The 12,841-nt window shown below is 32.0% G+C and overlaps 1 protein-coding gene across 50 annotated transcripts in view; it reads left to right on the plus strand.

Moving 5' to 3' along the window:
- Positions 1-12,841, plus strand: part of RIMS1 (regulating synaptic membrane exocytosis 1) — a 494,117-nt gene that overhangs the window by 311,661 nt on the left and 169,615 nt on the right. For all 50 annotated transcript variants that reach the window (XM_040473893.1, XM_040473902.1, XM_040473900.1 and 47 more), the window contains 5 exons: positions 1,997-2,064; positions 3,122-3,232; positions 4,837-4,936; positions 9,292-9,415; positions 12,749-12,795. In XM_040473893.1, the coding sequence (XP_040329827.1) occupies positions 1,997-2,064; positions 3,122-3,232; positions 4,837-4,936; positions 9,292-9,415; positions 12,749-12,795 (450 nt within the window). The remainder of the gene's footprint in view (positions 1-1,996; positions 2,065-3,121; positions 3,233-4,836; positions 4,937-9,291; positions 9,416-12,748; positions 12,796-12,841) is intronic.

Raw genomic sequence — 12,841 nt, forward strand, 5'->3', positions numbered from 1 at the left:
TTGTATGGTGACAGATGGCAGCGACACTTGTGGTGAGCACAGCATAAGGTATAGAGATGTTGAATCCCTATATTGTACACCTAAAACTAATGTAACATTGTGCGTCAGTTATATTCAAAGAAAAAAATTAATAAAAAAACTTTTGAAGTTTACAAACAGTACAAATAAAAGAGGGATAAAAACCCTGTTTACAATTTCATTATATTTAATTAACTGAGGTGGTTTGGAAGAAGATAATCATTGACACCAAGCCATGTACACATTTTAAAGTATGTGATTTTGAAAGGGATTTGGACTCTGTGTGTAGTGAATTTTAACAATATAGTTTCTGTTAATGCAGTTTCTAATATTCAACCCTTCACAAAACATACTGTTATGTATATGACACATTTGAAGAACATTTTAGTATTTGTTGTATATATAACAAACTCCTTCAGCCTTTCTAAGATATTATTTATTAATTTTATTATTTTTTAATGTTTTATTTATTTTTGAGTGAGAGAGAGAGAGATAGACAGTGCCCGAACTGGGGAGGGGCAGAGAGAGAGAGAGAGGGAGAAACAGAATCTGAAGCAGAGCCTGACACTGGGCCAGAACCCACGAAATGCGAGATCATGACCCGAGCTGAAGTCGGACACTCGACCAACTGAGCCACCCAGGCGCCCCTCTAAGATACTATTTTAAAAGAAAAGGGAAGCAACTACTAAGAAACTTAGGTGTATAGGTTTTTTTATGCCTGCAGATTTTAAACATTTTTACATTTTCTATCACATTTCTTTTATAGTGACTGTATCTGCCATGCCTGTCATCTACATACAGTTCTTTGCTTGTGATCTTCACAGATACCAGAAAGACATATTTTCCCAACACTCAGCTATATATATCACTATTAGTGTGCTTTACTCACTTTCTTAATTTTTTTTTATTTTTTTTTTATTATTTTTTTTCTCAACGTTTTTATTTATTTTTGGGACAGAGAGAGACAGAGCATGAATGGGGGAGGGGCAGAGAGAGAGGGAGACACAGAATCGGAAACAGGCTCCAGGCTCCGAGCCATCAGCCCAGAGCCTGACGCGGGGCTCGAACTCATGGACCGTGAGATCGTGACCTGGCTGAAGTCGGACACTTAACCGACTGCGCCACCCAGGCGCCCCCACTTTCTTAATTTTTTTCTCTTTAAAGACATCAGGAGAAAAATTTCATTGACTTAATCTAATGTTTAAAATGTAAGCGATAATTTATTCTCACATTCACCCATTCCTTTTTTTCCTGTGCAAAAACTGAGAGCACTGCTGCTTTCTGTTATTTTTTTCCTTTTTTCTCAGGTGTTTTAATATTATATTTTTAAGCCAAAAAAATCAAAATTAAAGGCTCATAAATTCATGCTTACAAAATTAGGATTTGTGAAGTTTTTTAAAGTCTTTTTTATGGCTTAGTACAATTGGATTTTCTGTTGGTTGTGTTGTACTCTTGCTAAAAGTTATTCTTGATAATTTATTCAGCGCTGTGTGCTAAAATGTGTGTCCTAGTGTCAGCTGATGAGGGAAGACGATAGAGACCAGAGGCTAATTTTGAAATAACATGATATAGTTCAGAAGAGTAGAAAGAGAGACACTAAGTTTTAATACTTATTTCAGTTCATTGAATAAAACTTTTTCAGCATCACTAGATGGCAGGCTGTGCCTTGGCATGGATAGTCTTTCGAGGGAAGGTGGAGTGAGTTAACCCAATTCTTCCAGTGCTTTTTATGTGTGTTTCTAGGCTGATTTATGAGAATAAAGGTAGTCTATAGTATGAAGTGCATTTGTAACATTCATTCCAATGATTCAGGTCACAGCCTTTGCAATACAGGGGTATATCATTCTGGTATGTACACACTCAAGATTATGATGTTCATAACCCTTTACTTTATAGATTGAAGAAGTCATACTTAAAATGATGCATTCTCCACTTTAAAGCGTTGCACTTTTCATCCCCCCCCTCCCCCATGGTGCAGGTGACTTGGATTATTACTGGTTGGATCCTGCCACGTGGCATAGCCGGGAAACATCACCTATTAGTTCGGTAAGCTTTCTGGGAAATGAAAGTTGGAGCTTAGGGAGGATGTGTACTGTTCATTGTCCTATCTATATTTGACATGTGATGGATAGCAGTCTTACTCTGTTTCGTTATACATTTTTTAAAACATTTTATTTATTTATTTTGAGAGAGAGAGAGAGAGAGAGAACATGCATGAGCGAGCAAGGGAGAGGCAGAGAGGGAAAGAGAGAATCCCAAACAAGCTCCTTGCTGTCAGCAAAGAGCCCGACCCAGGGCTCAGTCCCACAAACCATGAGATCATGACCTGAGCCACAATCAAGAATCAGATGCTTAACTGATTGAGCCACCCAGGCGCCCTCCATTATACATTTTAGGAAAGAAAATATTCATTTCATTTAAAGTAGTACAGTCTAGAAGGGGAAAAAAATCACTGAATAATTATAACAAATTTTATTTTTTTTAAAAAAAAGTTTATTTTTGAGAGAGAGAATGGATGGGTGAGCATGCACAAGCAGGGAAAAGGCCAAGAGAGAATCTCAAGCAGCTCTCCCACCCCCACTCTGTCAACACAGAGCTGAAAGTGGGGCTCAGTCTCAGGGTTCATGAGATCATGACCAAAATCAAGAGTGAGTCCCTTAAGCGACTGAGCCATCAATGTGCCTCTATAACAAATTTTAAATTAAGTAAGAAGCAATTATTAAATGATGACTATATATAAATGAGATATTATTTGGTTAATGATATCAACATTAACAACTCAAAATATAGAATAGGTTTTCTTTCTATAAGCAGATATGTTTTAAGTTTAATTCATTTTAATCATTTCAGAACAATTTTTTAGAGATTTACTTAGTTGCTAACCACTCTTAGAACTGTTTAGTTCAAGAGTCTACTGCAAATAAAATGTAGCTGCATTTACAAATGCAAATTGTTGTAAGTTGAGGGTAGAACCAACCAAAATAAAGAATTTCCTCTAGAGTGCCTTTAACTGAGGAAATCACAGCTTGCTACAACCAATAATTATGTGTCTACAGGAAAGAAAACCACTTAGCTTTTTAAAACTTTATCCATGTTTTGATAGCATCCTGTAACGTGGCAACCATCTAAAGAGGGGGACCGATTAATTGGACGTGTTATTCTGAACAAGAGAACAACCATGCCCAAAGAATCAGGTGCATTACTGGGTCTGAAAGTAAGTATGCTGGTTTAAAATGTTTCTTAAGGGTGGATTACAGTACAGGCTGACTTCAACAAAATTTCTGACAACGATTTTTAAATATCTTCCTCTTCTCCAAAATACAGTTCACCTAGTGAACGTATCTTCTTCATATATTGATGTCTTATGACAGATACAGTATTTTTATCTGGATTAATATTTCAAAATCATTTTATAATATGGCTTACAAATGTGTTAGGAAACTGCCATGAAGTATAGGAAAATAAAGAATTTTTATCTCAGTATGAAGTTCAAGGATGATTTTTACATTAAGAAGGTTTTAATGGATGGTAGTAAAGTTAGATTATGTGGACTGCATAATTTTATTTTATCTTGACAAACAACATAAAACATCATTAAAGAAATTGTTTCCTAAGTACAATAGACTTTATCATAGTATCAAAAGAGTAAAATGTGTCTTTTAAAAATATTAACTGACATCCAACAGATATAAAGAAAAACTAACAAATTGCAAAAGATTATATTTTATTATAGGAAAAATATATATGCACATTTTGTCTTATTTGTGTGTGTATGTGTATATGTGCTAAATCACATAGTTTTATTTGCTTTCAGAAACTTAGAGAAACAATCAAAGATGGGCTTTAAAATTATTTGCTAAGATATTATATTATAGTCGTGTGATAATTTGACCTCTTCAAAACCATTGACTATTAATCCAACTAAAACTTTTCTTCAGTTAATGCACTTAATAGTATCACCTTATTCATTATTAACATTTATTTCTCTTGCTATGAAATAATTCTGATCGCCTCCACTAATGGGCATATCCCAAAGTATGGTGGATCAGCCTCAGCCTTTGAGAACATGTGTTGCACCTTTATTTATACACACTTGGTGACTGCATTGGGAGAAATTAAACTTAGAAACTTTCTGATGTATTTAGTTTTAGTTACAGTGGAAAAGCCAGGTGAAAGTGTTAAATATTCAGTAATATAACCCAAACTTTAGGAGTTAGATTAGAATATGTATTTCAGGTGAAGTCATTCAGACGGTCAGTAGCAGAGATAAACTTAGGCTATTACTCATAGTGCCATGGTAAATTGCTTCCCAGAAGTGGCCTATTCTTGGTTTGAATCCATAGTCTTTATGTCTTAGACCTATATCCTACTTAAAGGTATACAGAAGGGATAAAGATCTGATGTGACAATGGGGCATGATGTGCATATAGAACTTTAATTCTAATAGGAGGCGTGAACTTGGAGGATAAAGAAAAATGAACCCTAATGTAAACTGTGTCACGCACTTCTGTAAGTAGGAAAGACCTCGCACTTGTCTTCTAAGGATAAACACTACTTTTGGTGCCGTTGTGTTGTTAGGTCAGTATAAGTAATCAGGACATGAACTTTCTTGGGACACATGATCATCTAAAATATAATGAGATGTTTTCTTTTTAAAAGTATACTGCCACTCCTTTAATCAAAAATATGTTTCACTTTATTAATGTGCCTACACTCCATCCTAAATACATTGTAAAAGACTGTATGATTAATTACTAAAAGTAATAAACTTATATTTTAATATGAATCTTGGGAACTTATAAATTTATTATTATTCAGGTTGTTGGAGGAAAAATGACTGACTTAGGACGACTTGGTGCCTTCATCACCAAAGTAAAGAAGGGTAGCCTTGCAGATGTAGTTGGACACTTACGAGCAGGTAAAGTTTCTTTTTAACATTTAAACAATGTGTACTTTTTGCATGAGTTGGTGGTTTTCAATGTGGGGTAAGTTACAAATAAGTCAATTAAATAAATAACTAATTTTAGTGCATGGGTGAAGATTTTTTCCCCTGGCTTGGTATTTACTGCAATTATAGGTAACTCTGCATCAATGGCAGTTTGGAGAGAGTAAGATTAGGAATCTTTTATTATTCATGTAAAAGTAAATAGATGCAAAATGCTGCAGGATTACAAATTTTTGTAGATGACTTTATAATTTTGCTACAAAAACCAAAACAAGTTAGCCTTGTAGAAAAAATAATATCACTAATTAATTTTTTATATTTTAAACTATTATAATTACTAAAGTTTTCCATAGTGGTCCCAAAACACTTACCAGTAGCAGTGTTTTTAGTAAAATACAACCATAATCACATTTTTTACACAGATTACATAATAAAATATTTGTTAATTTTATTGTGACATGTATTATACTCATGCAGATGTGCTACTTCTTGGTATTTGGAAACTTACATTATGTTGCTCTGTAACCTTAACGTAATATGATAAAATCATTTAATATATTCACATGTACCATATTCAGTAGCAACACACTTTAAAATCTGTTTTTTTTATTTACCCTTCATTTTAGTTAAAATCATATTAACGTATTTTTCCCAGTTCATGGTTTTGTAGAAATCTTTTGGTTGGAGTGTCTGCCTATGCATTTGAAAGACAATTACAAAGAAAACAGAGAAAGCTGAACTACAGAATTGAGGATTAATAACCCGTAGCACATAGAAAGAGAACATTTCTAGGCTGTTTTCAGTTTTTATACCTTAACATTGTAATTACTGAGACCTTGAGAAAAGTGTTCTATAACCGTTAAAGATATTTTTGTTGTAGTTGATTACCAGGATATCAGTTCAAAATCATTTAGGTTTTTTCTTTTTTTTTTTTTATTTTATTTTAAAAAAAAATTTTTTTTTCCAGCGTTTATTTATTTTTGGGACAGAGAAAGACAGAGCATGAACGGGGGAGGGGCAGAGAGAGAGGGAGACACAGAATCGGAAACAGGCTCCAGGCTCTGAGCCATCCGCCCAGAGCCTGACGCGGGGCTCGAACTCACGGACTGCGAGATCGTGACCTGGCTGAAGTCGGACGCTTAACCGACTGCGCCACCCAGGCGCCCCTGGGTTTTTTCTTTAATAGAGACTTCCTATGCAGGTGTTGTATAGGGAGAAAATCCAAATCAGAGGTTTTTCTTCATCTGCAATATATACAGCTTTGAAGATGTGTAGAGGTACAGTACGCTGTTTTTTTTTTTTTATCAAGGACTAGTTATGATTTAATAAGAAAATAACTCAATCAGGTGTGACTATGTCAATAAACTGAGCCTTTGCTTGTTTAAAGACTGAGAAACACGCCTTAGAAAGTTTATGAATCTCTTTTTTAGAAAGTATAAGAATCCCTTGAGTTAATGTAATGCTCTAATGTAACTACAGAAATCTGAATTTGCAGATCAGATTATAAACATAATGGCTTTTTATTTTGTCTTTGTATTTTAATAGAGGATCACTTAATAAAGTCAGTGAAGGGGTTTTTCTATATAAAATATCCCTTAGTGATTAATTTCATTTTTTAACACCCTTATGTGCCTAGAGCCTGAGAAACTTAGATGTAAAATGTTAAAAGCTCAGCTTAGATAGCTGTAAAACAAAGAAGTGGAGTTTTCACTAAAAGCAATTGATGCATTTGAAAGAAGTATTTTAATAAATTAGATCATATATTCTGTTTGATTTACATTATAATTTAGGAACAGTCTTCTTTCTATTTGCATATAACCATCACTGGCTGTACAGTGCTGTGCTTTTTTATTAATGTGAACTTTGTTCAGCATTTGCAATCTTGCTTTAATCTTGCCATAGCTTTCTGTACTGTTTCTTCCCCGTAAGTCCATGCACTATACCACTACTTGGTTTAATTATCAAAAACAAGGTTGACACTGATGTGCTCCTTATTAAAAGTCTTCACAGTCTCCAGTCATCATCTGCTTAAGTCAAAGCTCTGTAGTTCTGTCCTCTGCTAACCAGTCCAGCCACTTCTCTTACCATCCACTTTACCTGTTAACCATGGCAGTGTGCCTATAGGTCCCTGGCAAGCTATCCACCTATTAGACCTGGTCCATGCCTCTTGTTTATCGGGTTGCTTTTTTGCTCTTGTGCTCTCTACCTGTTGAAGTCCTTTCCATCCTCAGAACTCATCTAAAGTTGCCTTAATTGTAAAGTGTTTCCTAATATCTCACCTGGAACAATACTTAAGTACTATCTTCCTAGCACTACCTGGCTCTCTTTGTCTTCCTCAGATGAACTCCTATCATTGTGTATAACATTTTAGTAAAGATATTAATTCCTGTATGTCTCCCCCACCAATGACAGAGGAAATCTCTTTTATTTGCATCATCATAATCTGCATCTCTGCCTGAAGAGATTATCCGTATAAAAATAAATATTGTTAAAGACACCACCTTCTAGTTTAAGAAATTTTGATTTGTAAATAAATACATGTATTAAGTTAATAAGATATTAACAGTTATGCTTCCAATTGCTGTCTATAAAGGGGAGAATTTTTATAATGCAGTGCTTTTGAAAATGTTGACTGCAACTCATTACTGTATAGTCACTTTAATGGTTTACATCCATCAATTAAAAAAAAATGAAATGGAACATGATAGAACTGGAGATATCAGGGTAAATACTGTTTCGGAAAGTATTTTTTTCATACACACATACATACACACACATACACATAAACATACAATATTCACATGATGTAAACTTTATTTTTTTTCTTGGTCAAACAAACTTAAAAGACTGAATATATTTTAAATTTGTAATTATATTTTATTTCTTTTTTTAACACTGAAGTGTATTCATTGCCTGTGTAAAACACCTTGCTGTGTAACTTCTTAGGACAAACAAACAATTATAAGTCCCTTAACTATTAATGTTAACCATACTCTTTTACCAAACCAAAGCAGCATTATATGCTTTTCAAATATTTAGTTTTCATTTTTGAGTAAGCAAACATTTGGGAAAAAATACTTTAAAATAGTCCTAGCAAAACAATATTTTTCTACTTTAAAAAAACAAACTGAAAACATCTGTTTATAGTTCTCTTGCCTATATATATATACCTACAAACTGAAACATCTCATGTTTACAGTTATCTTTCATATATATATCACATATTTATCTTTCATTATATGTATATATATTTATATATATAAATTATATTGATCTATCAATTCAGCATATATTAGCTACTAAATCATTACAGGTACTGAGAATAAGATGAGCAGAAACAATTAAGACACCTTAAAGTACCATTGAGGTTGGGGTGTTTCAGCTGAGTCTGCTGTTGTGAATTGAAGGAGAGAAACATTTGGGATCTAAAACTGCTCTAAATATTCATGAAAATAAACAGTTTTTCCCAAATGATCTATGGTAAAATCCCTAGTTAAAATATCAACAATAAATTATTAGCTCATTTATTTTAACGTTATATTATTCTCCTGGATTCTTAGAGTATTTAACAAATGAATGAGTATTGTATTAATTTTTTATTATTTTCAAATATTTTAAAAATATTTTCTAATTTTACTTTAATGCTTACAATATATATTATGTATAGAATGTGTGTGTTATGAACATCTGGAAGTGGGTTAACTGTCATGCAACAGTTTTACATCTGCTTGCTTTGTAACTTTTCCATAGCTACCTGCGTTTCCCTGTGGGTATGAATTCAAATCCTTTCATGCATTTTTATTCTGTTGTGCGTCTGGTGAAGACAATGAAGCATGACTTATAATTGGAAAATTCATGCTAATAAATGTTAATTGCTATTTCAACCAAAAATAAAGGACTTTATCCAGAGTTAAATAAGAATCTTTCACATATAGAGCTGCCTGCATTTATTATATGGAGGACATGCTGCTAATTATTATTTTTTAATGTTTCCAAATAGGCTGTGCTAATTCCATCCCATAGCATGAGATTATTTTTTATATTATTTCTGGTATATTTCAAAAGATAAAGGTAGCTTTGTATTGTACTGTTTCCTGTGACCAGTAATATTCTATGGGGGAAAGAAAAAGAAAAAAAAGAAAGAAAAGAAAAAAGTGTTTAGAAGAACCATTTAGCTGACATTATATGTCAGTCAATTTGCTTTTGAGAGCAGAGCCTAGACAAACTATTTGTATATGTTTTGCATTTCTTTGTTAAAAAAAGAGAAAAGATAAGAAAAATAAACAGAATATATAAGGTAAAAAAATACCCTTTTTTTTAAATTCAAGGGGATGAAGTTCTAGAATGGAATGGTAAACCCCTGCCGGGAGCTACAAATGAAGAAGTTTACAACATTATTTTAGAATCAAAATCAGAACCTCAAGTTGAAATTATTGTTTCAAGGCCTATTGGGTAAGGCTAAAAAAACTTACTTCTTAAGTTTAGTAAATTACATGTATTAGCAGGGTTTTAAAAAGAAGTTTATACATTCATACAGTACATGTTAATAACATGGATAGTTTTTCTTCAATTATGGGCATACACTTTATATTTTTTAAATTTCTTAATATTTTAAACTTGAATACTGAATTTTCTTCACTACATTTTAGAAGTTCCACAATTTAACAACTGTAGTATCAAAAAATATTGTTATATATTTTCAGAAGTGAAATATAAACTAAAAATATTTTGTTTTAATGGCAGACCTATTTTTAGTAATTTAACTTAGTAGTATTTCCTTAAAGGGAGTCACTAACAACTCATCTTCTTATGACATTTAAAACCGTAATTGTTTCATGTCTACATGAACTTTTTATTATTTTACTAAGAAGAGAGTATTTTTTTCTATATTTTTACCCATGGGTAGTGCCAACTTTTGTTTAAAATCAAGCGAGTGTGAAATATTTTAACTTTTTAAAAAATGGTCATAATAATTGGTATAATATTTTTTAAACTTCAGTTTTTAGCATAATTTAATTCTCTATAGCCAATGGGAATTTTTTTTTTAATCTGTGTGTAGGGTCCCCCACATTGTTAGATTTCCTGGGTAACCCAAAAGTCCAGAATATTCTTTTTTTTTTTTACCAGTCTGTAATTTTTTTGGAAGACATATTGAAATATCTCCTGATAGTTGCCTTAATGTTTGAATACATTTTTGGAAATAAATCCCTCTTTTTTTTCCCCATTGTCTAAAATATTACAGAGCCATTAATTCAGGACTTATGTTGAAAAAGTAATAGCCTTTAATTTTTGTTGTCTTCATGCATATATGTCAATGCAAAACATAGAAGAAAATATAATTATCCTATTTTTCAAAGGACTGAAAACAGGTGATCACGTATTTCAAAGAATAATATTAATATATATAAACTCTAAAATTAAAGCAAGATTATAAATAATTTTAAGTGGTGATTATTAAGAGTAAACATTGAAGACATTTGCCAAAGTATTGTACATTTCCATGCAAAATTTTTTTAAATAGCAACACTTTATAATTTATGCTAGTTTTACATGACCTGTGTTCTAGTGCTCAGGTTAATATGAGGCTGGAAAAGAGGTAAGTAAATTGGAAAATGAATCAAAAGTTTCAAAAAATAATTTAAAATCAAGTATTGTACACATTGCCAAATACTTTCAGATATGTAGTAGTTTAAAAGTAATCAGCTAAAATATTGATTTATGGTAACTTTTAAAAAAAATAACAGACAATTAAAGTGGACTGGAATAACATTTTCATGATTGTTACCTTTGTATGAAAATAATTTAAAAAGTCATAATTTGCATAGCCAAACCCTAAATTGTAGGAAATATGGAATGCAAAGATTATACTTAAAAATCAAATCTGGCATCAACTTTCCAGTTAATAGAGAAATTATTAGAATCCTAGAAGAATAATTCTAGCTATATTTAATAATTATGTTTAATGTAGTTCTATAATTTAAAGCAGAAACCAAAATTTATTCACAGTTTAGTGGCATAGTAATTCTGCGAATCATACATGGTCTAAGAAATATCTGCCATCTTGAGGTAAGAACCATTTTTGCTAGCCTACCAAATATAACATTCTTGGCATTTATACTTACAATTGGTATTAGAACTATTCTGTCACCTTTCTTGTAGAACTAATTAAGAAGACATGTTTGTAAATGTGGAAATTTATTCCTGAAAATATTACTGAAGCAATTAACATTATTATATTTTGATTCAAAATCACTTTAAAATTTTTTTACAACTTCTCCACAATCTTTCAGACACATACAAATCCTAAGCTTGTACCTGGTTTTAGGATTCCAAATTCTAATTTTCATAATTGACTTTGAGGCTGGTTTTCAGGGAAGTTGTACTATCTAAAAATTAATTGCTTCTACGTTTCTTTTTAAAAATTTACTTTTATTTGCCTAGGTAAATTTAGAAAACGGTAGCAGAAGAGAAATAGTTGGTTTCTTCAAATAGTTGTTGTCTTAAGTATTGCAAATTAGTCTCTTAATTATCATACGAAATACTTACATTATACAAATTACTAGTTATAAAAATACATATAAAATGTATTTATAAAATACATAACACAGGATGTATTATCTTTGTAAGAAGTATAAACTATAGGTGGTTATGAAAATTACTTTGCACAAAAAGTGAAAATGAGTCCAGAAAATAATCAGAGAAAACTGTTTTTGTTTCTGTCCCTCCCCTCTACCCCTACCGACACACACACAATAGTCCAAAGAAAAATCAAAATCAAAGTGAAGTTAGGTCACAGGTAAGTGGTTAGAAATGCTAAAATAATATTCTAACATTATTCTAATAATTCTGTTGGTATTAACTCCAGTCTGCTTTAATATGTCATGTTAATACTTACATATTGTTAATCTCCTTAAATTGATACTAAACTATCTTTGAAAAACCACAGGTAAAATAGTTTTGTGCAGTATACTTCCCAAAACAAGCTGGTCCAGGGTTCTTAAGGTCACAGTGGATAATGGATTAAGCTGAGGTTATAATTAAACATTTATTCAGAGTAATTTGTGAGTGTGACAGGAGTGGGTGTTCTCACAAGTCACTTTCTAATCATACAGTAAATGGCCATATATTTAGCTAACTTCAGTATAGAGATACAAATCTCTATATAGGGTTATATATGTGTATATGAATTATATATTCACATATATAAAGTATTTTAGCTTTTTTGTTGCAAGCTTGAACCATTTTTATTTTCCGAAGCAATTCATCCTTTTCATTTTATTAACTTTGCCCATGATATTCACCATATTATTTTATTATCAAGAAATGTTTTCATCCCTTTCATTCAGTAAACTCTTTCAGATGTGTTTGTAAAGCATATTACTGATTAGTAAAACGTGTCATTTTGATTTTCTAGAATTGAAATAAAATATTACCTTTAACATTTTTTATTTCCAAAACCTACTGTTTTGGTAGTAAAAATATTGTGGTAGTTTTAGCCACAATATTAGTCTGATTGTTGTCATGTTGAAGTGTTTTGCTGTTAAATATATAAAAACTTATTTTTATTGCAGTTTGTGTGTGTGTGTGTGTGTGTGTGTGTGTGTGTGTGTGTGGTGTTTGACAATCATGCATATTAGTAATTGCCTTAATAGTAACTCCTGTCCATTTCCACACCTGTAAAGACCCAAAAGGATTGTTCACACCACTGAAATACATGTGGCTGTGATTGCCTCAGGGAGGGTAACTTAGCTAATGGGATTTTCACCATACCCTCATTTCTTTTAGTGATATTCCACGGATCCCTGAGAGCTCCCATCCTCCACTGGAGTCCAGTGAGTTTAAGATTTATTTGTTATTATGATATATATAGGATGAAAT

Source organism: Herpailurus yagouaroundi, unplaced genomic scaffold (assembly GCF_014898765.1).
Source record: "Herpailurus yagouaroundi ecotype Mexico unplaced genomic scaffold, PumYag 139, whole genome shotgun sequence".
NCBI lineage: Eukaryota > Metazoa > Chordata > Mammalia > Carnivora > Felidae > Herpailurus > Herpailurus yagouaroundi.